The 26,048-nt window shown below is 43.6% G+C and overlaps 1 protein-coding gene across 1 annotated transcript in view; it reads left to right on the top strand.

Annotated features, from left to right (window-relative positions):
• LOC144784640 (macrophage mannose receptor 1-like) overlaps positions 1–26,048 on the top strand; it is a 765,034-nt gene that overhangs the window by 97,410 nt on the left and 641,576 nt on the right. The window contains exon 2 of the mRNA XM_078663569.1: positions 22,403–22,801. Coding sequence (XP_078519695.1) covers positions 22,403–22,801 — 399 coding nt within the window. The remainder of the gene's footprint in view (positions 1–22,402; positions 22,802–26,048) is intronic.

Raw genomic sequence — 26,048 nt, forward strand, 5'->3', positions numbered from 1 at the left:
CACAGTTTGAATCCCATCATGTTTACTAAGCCTTTTGCCCTTCTGAGGTCTGAACAATCAGTGCCATTGAGCTGAGTTATAACAAACAACTATTATCAACAGCTTGATGTCATACAAATGGTAGAATGTGCTTTGTACAAATTGTTAAGCTGAATTGGTTCAAAGACATCTACATCGACATTAATGCTGTCAGAAACAAACCAGTGTAGTGGTTGTATGGGAGAAAGCAATTAGAGAAAGATGTTTTATTCGACTATTAACATTTAAATGGACTTTCTTACTGTTAAATAGATAAAGAAAACCACAACAATTAGTTACCATCCTTTACAGTGGTCAACACACTGCATCTGTAATTTGGCAGCAAATAATATCTAAGCAGTTTAAGCAATCTTGATTCTCAGAAAAGAAACCATGTTATGCCAATGTGAATTGCTCTTCACTCGCTGCCATTGGCCGAGAGAATAAGTAGTAGTTGTAGTTTATTGTGAGGATTATTTAAAATCTTACAACATTACACATCTAAAAGAAAAAATTTAAAATATATATTCCAGCATAAAATCACATAAAATGTAATTGCGTGACCTTTACAAACAATTAACTCCTTCCATGCTCATGACGAGCTCAGCTCGTCATGAGGCACACTGGAGCTGTGCTAATGACGAGCTGACCTTGTCATGAACAATGGGAAATCATGGAATGCAGCACAGGAGGAAAATATCTCTAGCAGCCAAGGTGTTAAGTATTTGCAATAATTACATCTCCGAGTTTCCTTTAAACTAACAGTAGGAATTTTACAAAGGAAGCGTTTAAAACAATATCATTTGAGACCATACACTTAATCACGGCCTGCCTGCATGTCCGTATGCCGCGTGACTTGAGAGGAACCTTAAGCAATGTTTTTCTCTCTCGAAGGAGTTCAGGGCAGGTACACAAAAGATGTTGAATGTCTTCCTCGCCCCTGTTACATAGTCTGCATTTCGTTTGGGTTTCTTGAAATTCTCATGGTGGGAGATGACATAGCCCTGGCATGGATCCAAATCTCGCTTTAAGGAGCACCTGCTTTTTTTTTTCCGTCCACGGGGTTTTCAGATATTGTTGTATCTCCTTCTTTTTATAGCCATTTAGCACCGTCCAGGCGTGTTTTCTCTTGATAAGGGTAGCCTTATCCTTTAGAATGGATAGGTGGTCTGCGGTTTTTATGTTATGCCAATGTGAATTGCTGTTCTCTCGCTGCCATTGGCCGAGAGAATAAGATTAAATTTTTTGTTTCTGCCATGGCTGGTCCCAAGCCCAGCTGAGAAAGGAGGATAGTTATGAGTGGGGTTAGCTACCCCACAATGTAAAAAATCCTAGTTACAGAAATATCAACCAAAAGACCAATAGATATCCTGGGGTCGGAGAGAGAGAAATCTCCTTCTTAGAGGGCTGTGACTCCTTGTGGTGAAAACCAGAGATCCCTGAAAGCCACAAAGCTGGTCCACCTGTTTTCAACCAAGACCATCACCATTGGGACATGGAACGTGATGACCATATACGAGGTGGGCCAGACAGCCCAAGTGGCAGCGGAGATGAAAGCATACAACCTTTCCCTGCTTGGCATCAGCAAGACCAGATGGACACAGTCTGGACAGAAAAGACTGGTTCCAGGACGAATGCTGCTGTATCCTGGACAAGAGCAAGAGAACACACCATATACTCAGGTAGTAGTACCGATGCTAGCGCCAGCAGCCAACAAAGCTGTGATTATATGGGAAGTGCACAGCCCCAGAATCATCACAGCGACCTTATGCACAAAGAAAAAGAGGGTCAATTTGAAAGTTATCCAGTGCTATGCACCTATAAATGATAACAAAGAAGAAGAAAAAGAAAAGTTTTACAACTGACCTCTGTCCATCCAGGAAATATGTCCTGAGAGAGACATCTATCACCATACTGATCGGGGCCTCAATCCCAAGATTGGAAACGACAATGCTGGGAAGACAATCATGGGAGGCAAAGGCCAGCGATCAAGAACTAGTGAACCAGCCCATGCTGCAGTCTCCAGCAGGCATACAGTCAGCTGACAAAGATTTCCAACCGACTGCAGCAGACAAACCAAGGAAAAATACGGCAAACCAATAAACATCTGAGAAATGGGAAGTCAGCAAGACCTGACAATATTCCTGCAGAGGCACTGAAGGCAGACATTGAAACATTAGTAGACATGCTCTACCCTATGTTTGGAAGGATCTGGGAATAGAAAAAGTTGACGTCAGACTGGAAGAGGGGATATCTCATCCAGATACCCCAAGAAAGGTGACCTGAGTAACTGCAACATTTGAGAGGGATAACTCTCCTATGAACTCCAGTCAAATTGCTTAAAAGAGTCACCACGACCAGAATGCAGCAACAAGTAGATGCTCAGTTGCGAGACCAGCAAGCTGGCCTTCGCAATGATAGACCATGCGCAGACCAGATTGCAACTCTGGGCATCAGCTTTAAGCAGTCGATGGAATGAAACACACCCCTCTATGTCAACTTCATTGACTATGAGAAGGCATTGGACAGCATGGACAGAGAGACCCTTTGGAAGCTCCTCCAGTGTAACAGATTAAGTTGTACAAATCATCCGAAACTCTTATAAGGGATTGACCTGCAAGATAGTCCATAGAATACAACTCACAGAATCTTTCCAAGAGAGGACCGGAGTCAGCCAAGGTTATTCACTCTCCCTTTTTCTTTTCCTGCTAGCCATTGACTGGATCATGAAAATATCAACAGTAAGGAGAAGGAATGGGATCCAGTGGACAAATTGGATGCAGCTCCATGGCCTGGACTTTGCAGACGAGCTGGCCCTACTCTCCCATATTTATCTGCAGATGCAAGAGAAGGCTGACAATGTGGCAGCTACATCAGCACAACGTGGCCTCAATATCCACAGGGGAAAAACCAAGAACCTAAAGGCTAATATGGTCAGCACAACTGCAGTCACTGTTGCAGGCAATGTACTGAGAGAGGTGGAGGCCTTCACCTCCATGGGCAGTGTCATAGACAAGCAGGGTAGCACAGACGCTCATGTCAAGGCAAGAATCGACAAAGAAAGGGCTGCCTTCATCCAGCTAAAGAAGATATGGAGCTCCAATAACCTGACACGGCATACGAATAAAAGGCTTCTTAGCACCAATGTAAAATTGGTCCTTCTGTATGGAGCAGAATCTTGGAGGATAACAGTGACCAACACCAACAAAGTTCAGACCTACATCAACATCTTTCTGTGTAAAATCCGCCAAATCCACTGGGCAAACACTAACAGCAAATACGACCCATGGCAGCAGACTTTCCAACTGCCTGCTCATGAAGAAATCAGGAAAAGATGCTGAGGCTGAAAAGGTCACACCCTATGCAAATCCTCATGAAACTCCACTAGGCAAGCCTGACCTGAAACCCTCAAGAGAAAAGGAAAAGAAGAAGACCTATAAACACCTGGTAGAGAGGCCTCGAGGCTAACTGCAAGGAGATAGGTTACACCTGAAGTCAATGAAAGAAAAACTCAGGACAGAGCTGGTTGATGGCCTATATCCCATGAGGGATAGTAGGCATAAGTAAGTTAGTAAGTACTGTTCCTGAGATGTATAAATGAAAGAATGAAATGTGCACTTGGGGTACGATTTGTTCCCAACTTACTCACAGTATTTAGCCCTAGATTATTAGCACAAAATGCACTTTTTGCTAAAGCAACAGCACTACATGAAGCAGAACATACACAGCAGCATGAGAATCTGCTTGCACTCATTAAATGTGCTCTTGCTGTAGGCTTTTTCACAAATGAATCTTAATTATGCCAGCTGGCATAATCACATTTTTGCATGAATGAGTAACACAGAATTGCCGAAATTACTCTGATTACTCCGTTGTATTAGAAATTCCACCCAGATCAAATTTCAAGCATATACTGTTCTGAGTAAGACTCACCAATTCCTGAATTTGGGTTGAAGCACTGTCAAATTTGTAATTACAGAATGTTTTCTAAAAAAGTGTTGCCAGTAATTTACGATGCCTGAACTCCTCTAATAAGTGACCAAAGGTCTGGCAATACCACTTACAACACAAGCCTGATGTTATTTTACTTCAGGAAATGTACCCACCTAGGAGCGATCAATAGCGCTTGCCCCATCCTCAGTACCCTCATCAATACTGGGCCTCTCCCAGCAGAAAAACAGCTGGCGTTGCCATTCTGTGCAAACTGCATTTTGAGCAGAAGCCCCTATCAGAAGTTAGAGATGCAGATGGTTGTGGCTTATATCTGCACTATATTGAGAGAACAACTCCAAGACACCAAAGGTGTTATTATGGTTCTGGGTAAATTCTACCTGGCATGGGACCCAGGCAGATATAGGACTCCTAGCACATACCAGGGAGCAAGAGTGATGTCAGCACTTCACAAAAAATAGATTATTGAAATGTGTTTACTGGGTACATGGTGACACCTACACCCTATTTTAAGAATTACCCCTTTTACTCCAATGTCCATCCCATCTATTCACCCATAGATTATGTTTTCATTACCCACTCCCTCCTTTGCAAGCTAGATTCATCCTTAAGCTCAGATATATACATATCTGATAATGCCCACCTGGAACTCACTTGGAAAAACTGGCTTACTTCTCTCAGGGACCCCCTCACTGGCAACAGAATCCTAGAATAATGAGAGGCCTAGTGTACAGAGACACTATCACGGATGCAATCAATGGATACTTCACATTTAACACATCTCCTATGATTTCCCCCAATACACACACTCTAGAACGTATTTAATGTAAAGCATCAGGGATACTACTATCAACAGTGTAATAGACAAAGCCACAGAGATGTGTCTCCTTGAACAGACCCTAAGCATCAGATAAGATGCTTAAGAGACTGGATAAGAAGACCCTATCTAAACAAACAGAAAGGAAGCTTGCCATCTTATGAGGTCAATTAAAACCACATAGAACCAATTGTCGAGACGCTCCCTGTTGGCCTTGGGACAATGCTTTTACGATAAAGGAGACAAGGTGGGCACCCATTTGGCTCATTCTATCAGATTACATAGAGCCAAATCTTATATTATTCAAATTGAAAAACCTAAAATGGGTGTTTGGGCTGTGAAGGAAAGTGAAAAAGAGGATAGCTTCTGCAGCCTCTACCAAACTGTTTACCCTCAAGGCATTGCGAGTCAAGGAAATGTGTAAGACTATGTGCACCATTGCACCAGTCACTTCAATCTATAGGGAACTTATCAAAGCTCCTATAGAGCCACTAGGTTGAGGCAAGCGCTTAAATGAATGCCCAACGGGGAATTCTCCAGGCTCAGTGGCCTTACACTGGGGTTTCATCAAATCTTCTTCTCCCCTTCAGGAAAACGTACACTCTCCATTAGACTTCTTCTCTCAGTATACCAGCCTTACCCATATCATGTGTGAAGCAGGGACTGACCTAGTTCCCAAACCGGTTGTTAGATCTGGGGGTCTCTAGATGGCAGAGTTAGGTACCAATGTCCAAATAAGGACCCTTGCTTCTAGTCAGGGTAAGGGGGATACACTCTTTGGATAACCCCTGCTCACCCCCTTGGTAGCTTGGCACGAGCAGACAGGCTTATCAAAGGCAATGTGTAAAGTATTTTTACCAAGACTCACAGTAACACAGTGAAAACACCACAAATGGACTCCACACCAGTTTAGAAAAATAAAGTGTTTTTATCTAGACTCCTTAAGACCAAAACGACAAAAAACCACCATACACTGTTCCAACATAAGACTTTAAAAAGAGTTCAGTTGCGTCACTTTTAGCCCAAAATACCTGTAGATGCGACAAAAGTTCCAAGTGGCAGCAGCAGCGTCAGAAAACAAGAAAACAAGTGATGCGTCACTCCTGAGACCCTCGGGAGTCTCAGGAATCTCACGCAGCGGGCGGGTTGTGTCGAATCAGGTCTATATGGGGGTGATGCGATACCTTGTATGGATTCCAGTTTGCAGGTTCTCCGGTAGGAAGCGTCTCGCACAGGTATGATTCGACGATCTCCGGGGTGGCGACGATCTTTGGTGCAGCGGCGATGCGTGGCACAGCGTTAATCCTCTTCTGTCGTGGCCCCTCGATGCTTTGGTGCTGGACTCTGCTATGATGTTCGCAGCGACAGGATGCAGGCAATCGGTGCGTCGGTTCTCGCAGTGATGACAGGCTCTGCGACGATGTTCGCAGCGACAGGAATCTTCCCGCACCGGGGCGATGCGCTCTGCAAGCGAGCGACGTGTCGGGTCTGGCAGCTGCAATAGGCGCTGCGACAATCTTCGTGGTGACGGGAATCTTCTCGCACTGTTGACGATGCGCTCTGCAAGCGAGCTATGTGTGGCAATTGCAGATCTTCTCCTCTTCTTCCTTTCCAGCTCCCCAAACAGCAGGAAACAACCTCCAGAGGCCCCACAACTGGATCAAGCACTCTAGACAGGTCATAACTCACACAGCAGAGTTCAAGGGGGAAGCTGAGGGTGAGGTCCTTTTGTTCCTGGGACTTCTTAGCAGGAGGCCAGCTCTCCTCAAGCTCCTGGAGATCTTTTCAAGCAGGGTACCCAGAAACAGTAAAGTCCTTCCCCTCTCTTTGGCAGAATAGCAACTGCAGGCCAGCCTACAAACACACAGCAGGTCAGTCTTTCCTCTTCAGTCTTCCAGCTTTTCTCCTTGGCAGAGTTTCCTTCCTGATTCCAGGATGATCTAACGTTCAGGGGTTTGGGGTCCTGTAGGTATATTCCCAAAAGTCTTTGATCCCTTTGTGCAGGAGGGCTCTGAGCCCGGTACAAACCAGTTCTGGGTGTCTCCTGCCAGTGGACACCTTCTTCCTTTGAGAGAGAGAGGGGCAGGGTCGTCAGCTGCCCAGCAGGAGGTGGAGCCAGCATTGTGGAAGGCAGGCACAGCCCTATTCAGGCCCAATTGCTATCCCCTCCAACCACTCAAGATGCAGATGGGGCTATTCAGCCTATTGATGACTCACCCAGCCTCCTGGAGCCACCCCAGCCCCTGGCACCCACAAACCAGACAAGCAATTCACAAACAGGCAGAGGCACACAGAAAGGTTAGACAAGAAACCAGCCACTTTCTAAAAGTGCTGTTTTCAAACACAGGATTTAAAAACCATCCTTCCTAAAAGATTGGTTATTAAATTCTGAGTTCAGGGATACCAAACTTCAATTTTCTATCTTGATCCTATGGGAAGATATGCAGGTAAACATTATGCACAGCATTCCCCATTCTAGTCTATGGGCAAGATAGCCTTTCAATAGTAAAAAACGAAATTGGCAGTATTTCACTATCAGAGCATTTCACCCACACTAGTACGTGCTCTATCTTTCACATACACTGCACCTTACCTTGGGCCTTCCAGAGGGGTGATCAATGTGTACAGAAAGGGAAGGGTTAGCCCTGGCCAGTGGGGACACTGGCCAGGTCAGCATGGCAGTTAGCAAGTGCGTACAGGCACTGCGGTGGCAGGCCTGAGACACCGTTTTAGGGCTACTCATGTGGGTGGCACAATCAGTGCTGCAGGCCCACTAGTAGCATTTGAATCACCAGCCCTGGCACACTCAGTGCACTTTACTAGGGACCTATTGATGAAACAAATCTGCCAATCATGGATAACCAATCACAATAACAATTTATACAGAGAGCATATGCACGTTAGCACTGATCAGCAGTGGAAGAGTGCCCAGAGTCCTATTGCCAACAACCACAGGTCAGAAAAAAACAAGGGAGGAAGAAACAAAATGTTTGGGGATAACCCTGCTGAAAGGGCCAATTCTAACACCAGGTAAGCACCCAGCCAAAAATGCCTCCCACTGTCCAATTGCCCTATTAAATACAGATGCAAAACTCTATACGAATATTATACATCTAGAAACCCTCCTTCTCAGATCAAAATCCTGATCAGGTTGGCTTTATTCAAAACTGCCAGGGAGCAGACACCACTCAACGCCTATCTCACTTGGTTTAAAAAGCTCATAGATGCAGCATTCCAGCTCTGCTGATATTCCTTGACATAGAGAAAGCATTTAACCAGATGAGTTGTGCCTTTCTGAGGGTGGTGCTCGACAAAATTCATCTCAGCCCAGATATGACTAACAAAATCATGGTGGCTTACACCTTTCCTTCGGCGGTCATTCAAATTAATAGACAGTGCACCCATACCATTAAACTTGCAAGAGACACTAGGAAAGAAAGTATCCCCCCTCTCCAGATGCCTCTTTCATCTGGTGGTGAAGCTCTTGGCCATAGGGATTAGACAGAGACAGGAGATTTTGGTATCCCATTTGGGGGGTGACCATATTAAAGTCAACTTATTTGTTGACGACGTTCTACTTACACTGACCAACCTCTCAGATTTCCTACCATTTCTGGTAAAGGTGTTGGATGAGTTTGAGTTGCTATCTGGCTATAGGATCAATAAAGAAAAGTTCCATGCCCTTGACTTAATGATCCGACTCAGCAACCTCCCCCAACACCAAGCACTGGCTCCATCCCAATGGGCCGTCACCTCCATTAGATACCTGGGTATCAGCATTCCAAATCATCTTTTCAGATGAATTAAGGCCAACTGGATGGAATACCGCAAGAACATACTTGACGAAGGCCAAATATACTTAGAGGATGGCATCCTCTAAATCTATGATGACTTGACTTTGGTGTATTAGCATGTTCAAAATGAATGTCCTTCCAAGAATTATCTACCTCTTCCAAACATTCTCCACTCCGAAACCCCCAGATGCAATTAGCTCCAGTCCCAGCTACGATCTTTTATGTGGGAAGGCCAAAAAACCTGCATATCTAATAAACTCCTTATGGTACCGAAAGACAAAAGTAGACTAGTCTTCCCTAATCTCATGGAGTACACAGAGCCGGACATTGTCACTATGTCTCGAAATGGGTGGTGAGGAAAAATGAGAAAAACTGGTTTCATATGGACCATGCAGTGGCATGTCATCCACTGTGTTTGTACATGCTTGTGTGCATTGCCCTAGCATTCATGTACAGAAGGTTTCCCAGAAGCCAAATATCTTGAAATAAACGTTTTGTTTATTTATTAGTACACATTTGTGTAACACCACATGCACCATTTTCAAAGCAGCAGTTATTTCAAAAAGAATACCGAGAACACGGGTAGATGATTACGGTCTGATGTCTTGAATGTATGCATTAAACACATTGCCTCTTACAGAGACACTTTCATTATAAATGTGTAAAATGCACTTCTGTTCTGTGCGGTTATCCCTTAATGGAAAGTGGTGCTTATAGGGGTCCGTAGCAGGGACACAGGATAAACCCAAAAGTCAAGAATCATTACATAAAAGAATGTATGTGTTTTATTACATGAAGTGTGCTCAATAGTCTACCAAATTTATTGATGTATGCTTTACGGAGGCTATTTTACTCTGGGAATGAAAAGGGGTGATGTTTATAAAATGTTTTTCCTGTAGTCCCATGCAAGGCAAAAGTTATTTGGTGACAAACAGTATTTTGAACAGGGCCTGGCAGGCCTTTTATCCACTGCGAAGTTTACTAGTGGGTTGAAATCCTTGTAGGCTGATTTTGAAAGCGCAGGCCTGGCCCGCTCCTGGTGTCTCTGTCACGTTTTCCAGCTCCCAATGGTGAATAGCAGAAGGCACAGGGAGGAAGGGACAGAGACAGAGAAAGAGAGATAGCTAGAAAGAGAGACAGAGAACAGAGAAAGGAGAGGGCAGACAGAGATAGGAGAGAGTGAATGGATGGAGAGATGTATCATGAGAAGAAGAAAGGAGTGGGGCCGGTTTGAGCATTTTCTGTAGGGCTGCTTTTGGTTCCCCAGTGCAATTCGCAAAATAAAAAATACCTCGGGATAGATAAGTATACTGAACAGTAAGACGAAGAGAAACCTAAATTAACTCTTCCTATAGATATAAATCTATTTTCAAGTAACTTCACTCTATTTCAAACATCCATAGTCAATGCTCAAAAAATCTGTGTACAAGATTCCAGTCTCTTTGTATTGTATTTATTTCATACGTTTCTATGCAAAAAGTCATCTTTTTTATATTTTCAAAATATGTATACACAAAAGCATTTTAACACCATATATATACACATATTTACATATTATACATACAACACAAAAACAAATGTATTTCTGTTTTCTTGCTCTCTTCGCCCTTATTCTCAATGGGGATGCACATTAAACAATGTACATTCCCTTCCAAGTTAGATCACCATCTTTGAGCTACCTTGAGGTTTTATAACCTATGTGTTTTAGGTACTCCCAACTTATTCTGTATTGTTTCAATTTTTCTATGGTGTCTCAAAATCTCTGTCGACGCGTTTCAGCCACTCTACTAGTTGGCCTCATCAGGACTAAGGCAGTCGAGTGCATAGTTTTTAATTCCACCAGTCTAGTTGAACTCCACAGGTCACCCTCAATGGATATGTCTCATGTCCACCTTCTCCACTGCAATATATTCCACTCGAAAACTCTTTAAAGAGGCGTATCTTTACAATGGGCGTCCCCTAGGGGCTACCTCACGGTGGGGATCTCGCCTCCTCGCTCTTTCAATCAATCCAGGCTGTAACTATCCGGACGCGAAGCTGTGTGCAGTGCAGCCCAGATTTTTAAAAGCATATGGTGAGTATGTACCTTTTTGTTTCCTAAGAAACCTTTGTAGTTTATGTGGAATCAAGATCATATTTCTAACGATGTGTGTAAAAATGACAGAATAACAAGATATCATTGCCACAGAATGTGATGCATAATATCGCATACATTTTATTTGACTATTTCATAAAGGGTTTTCATACCTTAGCTGTGTGCCTTTGGATGCATGTGTACCACCTGTTTTGCATTTTATATATGGAATTATAATGGGGGATGAGGGATCCAAGGTGATTACAGCACAAGAGAGGAAAAAAAAGAAAAACAAATTATAAAAGAGCATAATTATCACATTGGCAATATGTGCTTTTTTAGACCTGTCATCCTTAGGGCGGTCATTCCTCCAACATTTTGCTTTTGCCTCCTGTTTTTGCTGATATTGTTCTGTTGGCCTTAGGACTCTGAGCACTTTACCACTGTTTATCAGTGCTAAAGGGCATGTGCTTCTCCCCAAAACATGATGACATCGGTTATATTAATTGGCATACTTGTTGCACTGGCAAGTCCTTTTGTGTGTAGTTTACTGCCCTTTCAACTTGACATTTAAAACTACTTACCAAGCCTTAAACTCCCCTTTTATTACATATAAGTCACCCCTAGGTTAAGCCCTCAGTGATCCTAAGGGCAGGATGCAATGAAAGTAAAAGGTAGGACATGTACCTTTATGTTTTGCATGTCCTGGTAGTGGCAAAGAGCCTATTTCGTTTTCACTACTGTGAGCAATACCCCTCTCAAAGGCCAGCATTGGGAACTCCTTAATACACTTTTAATATGTCATTTCTGATCAGAGAGGAGTAGTTTCTTTATGTTTGATATGCTTGGAATGGTAATGATAAAGCCTTCTTACTGGTGAAGTTGTATTTAACATTACTGTTTTAGAAATGTCACTTTTTAGAAAATGGCCATTTCTCTGTACTTACTGAGCCTGTTTCCAATACACATCTGGTGTGGGTGATAGCTACACTTTGTGCATTCCCTCTAGACAGCCACAAACACATCTGCATTCTGAGCACTCATCTGCATTCATCTGCATCCTGGTTGGTCTTCCTGGGCAGGGAGGAATGGGAGGGGATAACATCAATAGGTATTTATTTCATTTATTTATTTTTATTTAAGAAGTTTTCTATAGTGCCGGCCTGACACAAGGGTATCGGAGCGCTTTAAAGCAGGTACATAGCAGATAAACACCAGATACAAAATAGAAGAGCAACATATTAACAGAAGAACGCAAAGTAAAAGAGCAACACATTATAGTGCAGGACAGTTTTAGCTTTCAGGATTCTTTGGAGTCTTAGAGCTGGAGCAGAGCTCGATGTCCGCTAGCTGCCCCGAGCTATCCACTCCCTAGGGAGCGGTTGAGGAACAGGGTTTTGAGTTGGCTTTTGAATTCTACAAAGGCGGGGATGGTTCTGATGTGAGGGGGAATGGAGTTCCAGATTTTAGGAGTGCTTCCGGTGAAGGATCGTTTTTTTTCTTCTAGTTTTTGGTGGGATGAGTAGGAGGGAGTTTGAACTTCTCAGGTTCCTGGTCTGGCCGTTTTTTTTTAGTTTTTTCGCCAGGTATTCGGGTTTGCCTGTGTGAAGGGCTATATGGGTGAGGCAGGCTGTTCTGAAGCTAATCCGCATTTCGACTGGAAGCCACTTAAGTTCCCTGGGTGCAGGGGAGATATGATCAAATTTCTTGATACCGGTGATCATTCTGGCAGCCGCATGCAGCGTTGTTTAGATGGGCGCTAGATGCGATTTTGGAATTCCTGAGAGGACTGCGTTCCCATAATCCAGTCTTGACAGTACCAGAGATTGGGTGGTCTGTTTGAGATCACTGGGCAGAATGAAGGGTTTTATTTTGTTCAGTAGTCTGAGGTTAAGGAAAGCACTTTTGGTCGAATTCCTAATGTGTCTCGTCATGTTCAATTTTGGGTCTAGAGTGATGCCTAGAGATTTGACAGAGTCTGCTAGAGTGAGATTCCCGTTGAGCGCATCGATGGCCTGTAACCATTTGGCAATTTGGGGGTTATCTTCCTTATTCGAGATGAGGAGTGTCTCAGTCTTGTCAGGATTTAGTTTAAGGTGGTTGCATGTCAACCAGTGTTGGACATCTCACAGTACATCATTGAGTCTTTGAATGTCTTTGAGAGAGGTAGTTTCCAAATAAATCTGAGTATCATCAGTGTAGAGATGGAAGCGGATGTTGGCTGTTCTGAGTAGTTTGGAGGGAGGTTCAATGTAGATGTCAAAGACTTGTGGTGATAGCACCGAGCCTTGAGGGACGCCCTTGGTGACTTGTTGGAGGTCGGAAGTGAAGTTTTTGATTTTGGATTTTTGTGTGCAATTGTGTAGAAAGGAGGAGAACCATTTGAGGACTACCTGGCCAAGACCAGCTCTTTCTTGGAGAGCCCTTATGAGGAGTTTGTGATCTACCAGGTCAAATGCTGCCGAGAGGTCAAGGAGAATGAGGCGGCAGCATTGGTCAGAGTCTAGTGATCTGTGGATATCGTTGATGATTTTGAGGATCGCGGTTTCTGTGCTACATCCTTTTCTGAAGCCAGACTGATGGGGGTCCAGGAGGTTGATGTTGTCCAGGTGTTGGGTTAGTTGATGTAATATGCATCTTTCTAGGGTTTTTGAAAGAAGGGGGAGGTTTGACACAGGTCTAAAGTTGTTTAGATCCGAACGTCTAGGCCCGGTTTTTTCAACAGGGGTGTCACTTGTCCCATTTTAAGGCAGTCTGGAATGACTCCGTTTTTCAGGGAGCTATTTATGATTGTGCTCCAGAGCGGAGCTAAGGTGCGCATCCATTTTTTGGTCAGTAGGGAAGGAATGGGGTCTAGGACATGAGCTGACGGTTTGGAGGTGGAGATCAGCGTAACTATCTCTTGAATGGGGTGGAAACGTAGCCAGGAATTGGAAGAGGTACCAGGCGAAAGATCAAGCGACCCAGCCGCGATGCTCTTCGTGGGGTGCGTGTTGTTGACGTCCAGTGAGAGTTCGATTTTAGTGATCTTATCATTGAAGAAGTTGACAAAGTTATCGCATAGTTCTTTGGACGCCTGTATAGAGGAGGACACAGGCTTGGAGGTTTGTTGTCTGATGACGCTATAGAACTCCTTAGGTCTGTTTTTGGCACTGTCCAGCGTTGAACGGAAAAGGCTGGATTTCTTGTTTTTGATGTGATTGTTGTACTTCCTACGGGCTGATTTGAGGTGATCGCGGAGGATGGAGGTAGGGTTATTCCTGCACTTTCTTTCTTTGGCTCTTAGTTTTCTCCTATCAAATTGAGGTCGGAGTTGAACCATGATCTGGATGGAATAGCTCAGCTCTTTTTCAGCTTTAGGGGGGCTAGTTGGTCAAGCATGGACACTAGCTTTGCGTTGTAACATTCAGTGAGTTCATTTGTGGAGAGGTGGTCGTTGGTGTCGGAAAGAAGCAAACTTATCCGTTCTTCAAGGACTCCCATGGGAATCTGAGAGAAGTTTCTCAACCATTTGGGGGGGTCTTGCATAGGTGTTTGTAGGAGAGTTAGTTGGTTGATGTGAAATAAGATTATGTGGTGGTCTGACCAGTCGACGGGGAGTATGTGATTGATTGTGATTGTGTTTCTTTGAGCGATGATGGCATCCAAGGTGGCTCCTTTGTAGTGCGTCTCCTCCGTGCAGTACTGGATTAAATTGTTGTCACAGAGGAGACTTGATAGCGATTGGATTAGCGGGTTGTTAGTCTCATTCCACCGCAGACACACACAAAGCACTGATTTACACACAGATAGCCTGGCAGACATACTGGGTTGAAACTCCAGAGAGCTCCTTTGAAGTCACGCCTACATCAAAGGCACTTTTGGGTATAAGACCCCCTCAAATCTGACACTTCTAGATCTTGAAAAGAACCTCTGCAAGAAGGACTGCTGTGCTACTTAAAGGAGTCACCTGAAATGCTTTTCTGGACTGACTGCTTTTCTGTTTGTTGCCCTGCTTCCTGCTGCTCCCTGACTCTTCTGGCAGGAGAGCTGGACTCTGCCTTCCCTCCAAAGTGATCTCTAAGGGCTTGCTGGCTTGCCTCATGTTTTCTAAAGTCTCAAGGACACAAAAGACTTCCTGCAATTCTGCTGGTGCTGCTGGACTCTGCTGTCTGTGAGTCTTGCTCTTGCCTGAGGTACCCTCTCCATGTTCTGGGCCTCATAATTGGGTCTACAGCTGCTTTCATCTAAAACCAATGCATCGTCACCACTGTGCCGATCGGAACTGACGCATTTCCCTTTGATGCCGGAGCAGACGCTATTCAATGACAGCGGTTCTGCAGCCTGCTCAGCCTGTCGCTACCGCTCTGCGCAGCTCGATTATGACCTATTGCCTTCACTTCAGGGAAGCTCAACAACAATGCAGTGATCTCACTGCATAGAAAGAATTGATGCATAGTGCCCTCAACTTTGATGCTTTGCTCCATCCAAGATATATTAAAACAGGCTCTCTGTGGGTCCTGTCACCAGCCTGCCCTCCATCGCAGTCGGCCTAAACTATGGTGAGGATTTTATAGGAAATGCCTTGTGCTGTAGGCAGATGGAAGCCTTGGCCACATGCGACAGGAACCTCTGTCAGGTGTCATCTCTGAGTGTGATTCCTAAGTCTTGTTCACATCTTTACCAGGGTTGTAAAGGCTACATAAGGCCTCATAAAGGGGGGTGGTGTCTTTCCTGGAAGAACCCTTGGTAAACAGCTGTTTAAGAAGTGTATTAGCTTTACTTTCATTATCTTTCACCATTTGTATTTTCGCCCGGTGCAGGAGTTGATTGAGGTGAAACCCGTCGGCTGCATTCAGGTGAAAGAGCTACCTATGAGTGTGCCTATGCAGTGTGAAACCATCCTAATTAAGGTCTCCCAAGAGTGGTGGCACTCCCTCCTTAAGTCTGCAAAATGGGTATCCATCATGCCCAGCAGGAACTCTGAGCTTTGTAGAATAAGGGAAAAGGGGGAGTGATATATTTGACCATTTGTAAGTAGTTGATTGTATCCCAGTGTCTCAGGAGAGTAGCAGTAGCATACAATGGTGTCTGTGGGGGTGGGGAGTGGTCACGGGTCCACATGCAAATTACGTGGAGTAAGGGGATGGTGAAGCATGCCTGTTTGAAGAGCACACAGTGTTTATTATTGAGGAGAATCAGTCAAGAGCAGATTGCAATTGGGAAGCGTTAATGTAGTATCCTATGTTAGGGAACCCTAGAAATCCCGTCAGTTGTTCTCTTTTAAAGTGTAGCTCTGAGTATTCTGGGCATCGAATTGTGCCACACAAATTGTAGTACCTGTTTTTGAATATGGACGATAGCTGCTTCTCTACTGCTCCTGACTGTTCTTCTCACGCTGGGAGCAGCGCAAATTGGGAGGGACTCAGAGTCCCAGCAGCCTCAGCCCTGACAATGCTGTCAATGCGCATAAAAGCGCGCCTGGAGTCCTGCGGCGCGGGACACACTCGTGGACGCACCGGGCCAAGGGCGGGCCTGTCCACACCCGTCAGAGCCCGGAGGTGACTGGACCGGGCCCACTCTCTGACATCTGTGCGCTGGGACTTCCTAACCAATCTCATTAAGGTACTTTATTGTAGTCTGGCTGGATTGTGTGTCTTTTATTTTTCCACATATACCCCTCATATTCATGAACAATAGCCAAAAGGAAGGCTTGAGCCAAACAGATAGGGGGGAGCATGGTGGGAACACTTGATGCGTTTCTAACAAGGGTAGAGTCGGTCTTGGCTCATGAGATCTCTATAACCGAGAGACGCCTCTTCCTGGATTCCTTGATTGCCCGGAAACACTCCTCGTGGAATTTCAGCATTTGTGATTGCAATTTAGCTGTGTGCAATGCAGGTAAGTAGAAACCCACTCGCAAAATGAGGAATCACAAAATTTGCGATTCCCTATTCTGCACAAGCATTTACAGCCTGATTCATGTAGCTTAAAGCGCTCGCAAAAGGGCCAGATTCTGAGAATCTGGCCCTTTGCGAGTGCGATTTTTGCATTTGGTATTCATCATCCCAAATGCAAAAATCGCTATTTAAGAATTCGCATATTTGCGAGGAATGGCATTTAAGGAATCTCTAATAGAGATTCCTCAAATGCTATTCATGACACAATAAAAAATTGCGATTTTGCACTTTTGGGCCGCTATTTACCGAGAGGTCAGACCTCTCGGTAAATAGCAAAAACTCAGAAAAATGCTTTTAAAAGCATTTTTCTAAGTTGCATGTTGCACACACACATGTCCTTTGGACATGTGTGTGCGCAACACCTGTTCAAATGTGCATTTTAGGGGTGCTACAGGGTGTCCTTTGGACACCCCTGGCACCCTTAAAATCGCTATCTGATTTGCGAGTAGCAAATTGCTACTCGCAAATGAGGGATACTCCCCATTCATTCCTATGGGCCTTTTGGCCCATAGGAATGAATGGGGAGTTATTCCTTTTTTTGCGAGTAGCAAATTTCTACTCGCAAATAGAGAACATGTAGGAATCGCTATTTATTTAGCAATTCCTACATGAATGCCGTTTTGCGTGTCCTCAATAGCGAGTCGCTATGATTCGCTATTAGGGCCACGCAAAACGGCCCGTACATGAATCAGGCTGTTGAGTATCGCAATTTGCAATTCCCTAAATGCTAACCTGGGAAACATCGCAAATTGCGATTTTGCAGTAAGGAATGGCAAATTACCACCAACTGCAGGTTAGTGGTAAATTGAGATTTCCTTGAAAAATGCAATTTTATGCATTTTTCAAAATGCCAAGTGGCACACATACATGCCCTTAGGGAATTTATGTGTGCCACATGTGCACACCTGCTCATTTCAGGGGTGCAACAGGGTGTCCTTTAGGAACTCTTGCAACCTTAAAATTGTGTGCGCAATTTGCGAGTACTTATTGGCCTCTTGGCCCATAGGAATGAATGGGAAGCCATTCCTTATTTGCGAGTTGCAAATAAGGAATGCGCAGGAATCGCTAAAGATTGGCAGATTCCTACCTATGTAGCAGTTTGCTAGTCCTTAATAGTGATTCATAAAAAATCGCTATTAATGACTCGCAAAATTGTACTTTCATACATGTGCCCCTAAGACAGGAAGTGAATTGGCTCCTAATCAACTACTACAACAACTTTGATCCAAATATGTATTTAATAGCTGAGGAAGTAAATAGGGCAGTTAGTAGGATGTGTAATGAGTTTGGGAAAAATAAATCACCATGTATCATCTGCATGGGTGATTTTAACCTCTCCCCCTGCAAATTTACCCACTACTGAATATGTGACCTAGTAGATCTGCTGGGTTATCTCACATATCATTTTCCGCATAATAGTTATGGTTGTACCTTAAATAGGTTCCACTTCACCAGAGACATGACTTTAATTGGTGATCACTCCACAGAAAACTTTCTCTCATGAACATTCCGAGTTAACCATTGATTACATAATGATCGCTAATTCCCTTATTGGTAGGGTTACAGATCTGGTTTTCCGGTTTACCTCCCTAAGAGATCATCCAAGATTAACTTGTGGAGTTCTCTTACCTCCTGGGAATGAGAAAAAGCAGCACTTAATGCAATCCTACCATAGTAGCCAGAATAAACAGTTACCGGTTAAAATGGACCCAAAAAACAAACACAAATTGGTACGGGAGGTGATACACAAATCCCAACAAAGTATCATTAACTGTTTAGATCAAGATTTAGCTCCAGTAGATATAATTTCTTCCTTTGAAGACCTTTTAAATCATATAAAAGGGGCACTTACCCGCCAGAAGGAATCTAAGTCAAGGAAAACTAAAGGCTAGTTTGATACTTCATGCACCCAAGCAGGGAAGGTTCTTTATAAGCGCTAAACAACCAACCTAGAAATAGGGATCACATCTCTTTAGCACGGAAGGTGTACAAAGAAGAGAGGAAGAAAAGGGAAAGATCACTGAGGGAGGAAATATGGGCTAAGTTGGAGCAGGCCTCTATGAACGGAAATAGTAGAGAGTATTGGGATCTAAATAACTCACCTAATTTCAAGCCTAAGGTTGAGCCCTCTCTGGACACTAATGTGGGTGAAGAAGAGTGGGTGGCTCACTTTCAGAGTATTTTCGGTCCCAATCTCATGCTGCTACATCTGCTCCCTTCATATATTCTACCAATCAAGAAAGGCTATCTTTCTTGCTTGTAGAGGTAAAGGAAGGGTTGGGAGCCTGTTCTCGAAGAAAAGTACCTGGACCAGATGGGGTCCCCATAGATTTCTTTCAATAGATCCTAGATCTTTGGGTCCCGATAGATTTCTTTCAGGACAACCTAGAGCTTTGGATACACTTACTAACTAATGTTTTTAATAATATAGCCCGGAGAGGTCCACCAGTCTCTTTGAAATCTAGTATAATTGTTCCTATATATAAGAAGGGTGACAGGGGGAGCCCTAAGAGTTATAGGCCAATCCTCTTTTAGACACAACTGCAAAATTAATGGGTCGACTCCTCTTATCTAGGTTGGAGCTATGGGTAAAGGAGAAGAACATTCTTATGCACGCCCAGTGCGGGTTCCAGCGCGGAAAAGGGACAGTTGACCAATGTCTGAACCTCTCCTTGATTGTGGATAAATACACTAGGGATAAGGGTGGGAAACTTTACCTTGTCTTCATGGATCTTTCGCAAGCATTTGATTGTGTTTCCCACTCTAGGCTCTGGCACATAATGGATGAGATGGGCTGTGATCCAGTAGTTATTAATTTCATTCGACAGCTATATTCAAACACTACTGCCTTGGTGCGTTATAGGAAAAATGAGGAATGTACCCACTCTTTTAAGATCCTAAGGGGGGTGAGACAGGGTTGCATCCTGGCTCCTTTCCTTTTCTCATTATCTACAAACGGAGTAGAAAAGGCGCTTGTGAATACAATTCTGGATGTCCCTATGGTGGACTCCCTTCCAGTGCCCATTTGGGCTTATGGAGATGACGCTTTACTTATTGCTGAACAGGGTTAGGCCTTCAGACTCTCATCTTGGCCTATACGTTCTTTATGGTTTCACTGGACCTCCACGTTAATCAATCAAAAACCTTTTTAATTGCAGCAGGGACAGGAAGACATGATTAAATACCCAGCTTTTACATGGACTCTGGGAAAATCCGGATAGTGGACTCATTTCCTTACTTGGGGGTTCTTCTTGACAAAAATCAGACGTGGCAACAATTAGTGGAGGGTAGAGCATTGGGTCTTGAGAGAAGTCCAACTGTAATCAAGGCTTTCTCACAGACACTGGGGTCTAAGCCATTAAAGCTATTGAAAATAAGTTTTGTAAGTCTTTGGTGTCTCTACCCCAATCTTATTCAAATCATATTGTGCACATTCAGTTGGATTTACCCTATATTACTGACTCAATTAATTTGGCACCAATTCTCCTCTGGCGCTCTATCTGGAATAGGGACACTTTGACCCTAAAACAAAATATTATTACTGATTGCCTAAAATTGGAGAATTGTGTTAAAATTAAATGGCTAACTTATGTAGAGCGGGAATTGACAAATATGGGCCAAATAGAACTGCTTAAAGATCCTTTATCATGTAAAAGAATATCCAGGGGGAAATTGGTGGATATTTTTATTAAGAAGGCCCAATATTTTAGAGCAGAGTTCTAGCTTAGCAATTGGTCCCTCCCCTGATAGAGGGCGGTTATTCGTATTTAGTTGACATTCCACTACCGCAACATTAGTTTATTTTCACTCGTTTTCGTCTGAACCTCCTCCAATTAATGTTGGGTTTCCCGTCAAAAAGATTTAAACACTCTGATCTATCAGACTGCCCTTGTGATAGGAGCTCATCCCAGTCTGATTTGCACCTTATGTTTTTCTGTGGTTCTTATAAAAAAGAAGAAAAGGATTACATTGTCCCAATTTTAAAACGGTTTAATCTTAGACAGTGTCGAGTAGCATTATATTATTTAAAGTTATTACCCGACCCTTTAGTCTGCTATGCAGTGACACACTACTGGTGGGCGTGCATGGGTAAGAGGAAACAGCTGGATCTGGGTTTTAGATGATGAATTTATATATTTTAAGCAAATTGTAATTTAATCAAAATTTCATATGTTCCGATACATTTGTTACTGTCTACTCAGGGACACTGAAAATGATAATTGCTCTGATACTTGATTGAGGAGGAAATGGGAATGAATTGCCAATTTCATTGGTTTTGTCTAAATTATTTTTATGTACTTTTATGATCTTAATTGGCAAGATCAAATAAAGTTTCTAAATTGAAAGTGAAAGAGTATGGAGGATGTTGCGACGGATCCATAGGGGCAAAGTGTGCGTCACGGACAATAATCAGGATCGATAGTTCATTTTCACGCTATTTATATGGCTCAGCCAGGAAATCCCATGCCTACCACAGGTAGGGTTACATGAATACCTTTACCCAGCACATCTTTGCACACATTATTTGTCTCCCCGGTAAAGTGCTGTGAGGTCCTCGCATGGGACATTTTGGAGCTATATGAATACAGCCAATAGAAAATTGGATAGGATTGCAGGATTTTCTTTCTCTGTTTCCATATAAAATTCAATGAAAGGGCAACTGACCTGTGAGATTGCCAATGAACATTCAATATTGTAGAGTTCCTTCCTCATCTGGGATTGTTTGCTCTTTTGCACCGAATAAAAACTATCATGTGCCCTTCCATCTTTAAACAAGCATTGTTAATGCATCAGTTTCGCCTATGTTCTGAATAAAATGGTGTTTTTATCAATCATCGTCTGGGACAAACGAAATAGCTTCCTGACAAGTAACATGGTGTGGAAAAGATGTGGGACAGTGGCCAGAGCTGTTGACTCAATTGCTGGGGTTTCCAGTTCGAGTCTCAGGGGCGCAACATCCTGTGATTCTGGGCAAATCACTTAATCTCGACTGATAAGTTGAATATAAAACTGCTGCAAGACAAAAAAGAAAAAAGAAGCAAAACGTTATGGAAAAATAGTTCCAACAAAGCGTATGTTAACAGTTTTTCGGCTACGCGAAACAGATAAGAGAAGCAGAAGAGGGACACGCAGGAAATGCAGGAAAATATGGTACAGCCAATATAAACGGAGGAAAACTAAGTGGCATGCACAGGAACCAATGAAAAGCCAGGAAAGAGATGGGGCGGGATATAAGCCCTATTTAAGTTTATACTAAAAATAATAGATTTCACAAGCACAGCGCAAGTGCTGTGTAGGCGAAACCTAAAAACACAGTCTATTGTATCCTTGAAAACTGATCATGAGTCTGCGACCACTGCAATTTAGTAACTTTAGATGGAATTTAGAACAACACCGAATGGCGACAATGACCTGTACCTCTGTAATCTCTTAGCAAATGAATAAATAAACACTCAAATAAAGAGATCAAAAACAGCACTGTCTTACGTCTATTGAATACACTTCCACTATTGTGTTGAACATTTTTTTTTTATTTGCTAGTGCAAATGTTCTGTATAGGAATATCACAAGCAACAACGGAAACGCATTATATGGTGCAATATCATGCTAACATTAACCCATGCCTAATTTACAAGGGACAAATACAAATATGTGCAAAAGTTTTTATCAACAATATATTCAATATTTCTGATATAAAACTGTTTTCGTGATGCAACTTGCGGGTGTTTACTGGGGTCTTCTATTTGCACCCGTAGTGAAATGTATATTTCCATTTAAAAACCTCATGATTTTATGATTTTCTTTGCAGATTCCAGTCCATTCCTGATATATAATGAAGAACACAAACGCTGTGCACAGTCTTTTGAGAACACTTCGGTCACAGTTGCCATATGCAATCAAAAGAGCCAATCACAGCAGTTTCGGTGGATTTCAGAAAACCAGCTCATTAACATGGAGTCAAAGCTGTGCTTAGGAGTGACATCAAAGAAGGACATGGCGTTAGTTGCTTTGTTCCCTTGTGACTCCAAGAATGACCTTCAAAAGTGGCAATGCAAAAATGAAACTTTTTTTTCAATCCAAGGGGAAAATTTGTACTTCAACTATGGAAACAAGCAAGACAGAATTATCCTATTTAAAGGGGCAGGAGGCTGGAGCAAATGGAAGATGTATGGAACCTCCGATGATTTGTGCTCTCATGGCTATGAAGGTACATGTTTCATTCTTTTAGAAATATAAAAGATTGGACTGTGTTTTTCACACATTAAGGGTGTGTTCTGTCCTTCTACAAGTATTGTGTCAGTGTATCTTTCATAGTCAAGGGGAAATAAGTTATTTGGGAAATCAGATAATGTCACAATATCTACAAAATAAAGTGGAACTGGCAACACATGATCTCTGACCTCCAAAAAGGTGGACGAAGCGATTTCCACATCATGACTGGTCTCTGCACATTTTAGCAACCCTTTAAGTGTAATTATTGCTGATGGTACATTGAATACGGGCATGATCCTCGGTGAACAATGCCTAGGTGTATACCTAACACTTTGGACCACTTGAGGAACAAAGGTAGTCACATGGCTGACAAATAAGTAGTGGTTAGTCTTTTTTTTTCAATCTAGTTAAAGGAGTGAAAAAATGCCTGGTATACTGGCCGAGCTGTGAATCACATTAAAAAAAGTGAGGAATAAGTATATTAAGAGGAATAAGTGACAATGTGATCCACCAGCAACCATTTCCCAAGATAGTAGATTCTGCGATGGAAAAGTTTGCCTGACTAAAGTTTCTCAACTCTCTGGACAGGCGTAAATGAACATTCAAGATAAACACATTGCAGAGAGTGTGGGAAAAACCTCGTAGAGTATAATTGATTATGTCAATTCAAAAAATTTGTTATTGTTCTCTAAGAGTTGTGAAATAGTATTTGTTAGAAATGGGGGTTGCAAGTTGGCAGTGGTTTGCACCTTTGTCCAAATAGGGACCCTTCCTTCTAGTCAGGATAAGGGGGATACACTACTGAAATAAGCCCTGCTCACCCCCATGGTAGCTTAGCACGAGTAGTCAGGCTTATCTCCGAGGTAGTGTGTGAAGCATATGCACATAACCAACAGTAATACGGTGAAAACACTAAATAAAGGACAACACACCAGTTTAAAAAAAATAACCAATACTTTATCTGTGCAAACAAGACCAAACACAATAAATCCAACATGCATTTCTCAGAAATATCAATACTCAAAATAATAGAATTGAAATACAGTTCCTTTAAGTCAGTAGCTCCGTCGGGGACTATCACGGCGTTGTGAACAACAAATCCAACAGTTCTGGCTGACCGCGGCATCGCGGACCAGCTACGGCATCGGGAAGAACAGCAAAACAGTGCCTTTAGAAATGCAGGGCGTTGGCGACCTCTCGTTGAGCCCCAAAGAGCCGGCGTCCACAGGTGTCGGTTCTGAAGGTCGATGCAGTAGTCGTCGGGACCTTAAAGTCACACCCATTGCAAATCGAACTCCTCGCAGTTGAAGTCAGGAGTGCCGCCGTCGGAAGGCGTTGGGGCTGCAGTGCAAAGTGCAGCGATGCGGCGTGCGGTGCCCTCAGGTTGCAGTGCAGGCAGCGGCTCAGTGACAGTCGTCCAGTGGCTTTGGTGAGACCCAAGCTGCGGTGCGAAGTGATGCGGGGCTTGTCGCGGTGCTGGCATTGTTGCCATTGTTTCTGTGGTGCTGTTGTTGGCTGACAAAGTACAGTTGATGATGCTGGCATTGGTAGGCCAAGGCTGTGGTGCAGGATGAGGGCGGTGCGAAGTGCGGTGCACCCAGGTCGCAGTGCAAGCAGCGGCTCAATGGCTGCATCGCGCATCGTTGTCGGGGAGACCAGGGTTGGGGTGCGAAGTTCAGTGGTGCCCTCTGCGCTGCCTTCAGGACAAAGATTCGGCAGCAGCGTCATAGATGGCGTTGGGTTGCTTTTCTTCTGTTGCAGCACAAAACACACAGTTCTCAGTGCTGGTGGCAGAAGAACTTGAAGTCTTTGCTGTTCCTGAGACTTCTTGAACAGGGAGCAAGCTCTACCTCAAGCCCTTGGAGAAACTCACATGAAGAGGTTGCAGAACGTTCAGTCCAGTCCACTCACTGCCCAAGACAGAAACAGCCACTGTAGGTCAATACAGCAAAGCACTCAGCAAAGTGATATTTCCACCTCTCGAACTTTACTTCTTGGCAGTATTCTTGGCCTGAAAGAGTTCTAAAGTTCTGGCGTCTGGGCCCACATATGTATACTGCATTTCTCTTTGTTCTCTTGGGTAGAGAGTGTCTGTGCTTAGTCCAAACCAGTTTGGTCCTCTCAGGCCCAGCTTCCCAGCAGGACTGACTGACTGATGTATTTATAAAACACTTGATTGCCGAGTCGTCTTGGTGCTAAGATAGGTTCATACTACGTCAAGAGCGGTCAGGAAACAGCCAGGTCTTAACCTGTTTCCTGAAGATAGTCCTGGTGGATTGCAGTCTCAGCTGTGGGGGGAGGGAGTTCCACAGCTTTGAGGCTAGATAAGAAAAGCTCTTACCACGACATCTAACCTTTTTTATTCTGGGTACCAGTACCAGCCCTGTGTTGGCGTATCTCAGGCTTTGCAGAGGATTGTACCAGGAGAATAGCTTTCGGATGTCAATAGCACCACCTCCGTATATTGCCTTGAGCACTAGGCAGAGGGCTTTGAATTTTACTCTTTCAGGGATGGTAAGCCAATGGAGCTGTCTGATGCTGGTAGACGCGCAATGGTATTTGGGAGGAGCGAGCAGCACACGGGCCACCGCATTCTGTAGGGATTGTAATTTTGCAATTTGAGCTTTGTCTATACCTAGGTATAGTGCATTCACATAGGCGATTTGAGAAAGTACCAGGCCTCCAATTACCGTTTTCCTTAGAGTGATTGGGATGAACGAAAGGATTTTGTGCAGAACTTTCAAGGTGAAAAAGCAAGCAGAGGTTACGTGGTTGATTTGCTTCCCGAGCTTTTATTCCCAGTCAAAGGTGAAGCCTAGATTCTTAGCCTTCATCACCGGAGTAGGACATCGCCCAGCCTTCGCAGGCCACCAAATTTGATTCCATTTTGATGGGCCCTTCCCAAACTGAATAACCAAGATCTTATATGTATAAAGTTTAAGGAAGTTTGCGTTCATCCAGGCAATGACTGCAGTGAGACAGCTACGGAACTGGTCCGCTATAATATCCACCCTCTGCTAGACCGACACCACTATCTGGGTGTCGTCAGCGTATGACACCAGATTAAATCCATGCTGTTTAATTAATCTGGCAAGAGGGGTAACATAGATGTTAAAAAGTGTTGGCGACAGAGCTGACCCCTGTTGGACTCCACAAGGAAGGCACAGGTTTGCAGACTTCAAACCTTCCCAGTGGATCAGTTGTTCCCTAGAAGCCAAAAAGGATTACAAGGGTGCTAGAGC

Source organism: Lissotriton helveticus, chromosome 10 (assembly GCF_964261635.1).
Source record: "Lissotriton helveticus chromosome 10, aLisHel1.1, whole genome shotgun sequence".
Lineage (NCBI taxonomy): Eukaryota > Metazoa > Chordata > Amphibia > Caudata > Salamandridae > Lissotriton > Lissotriton helveticus.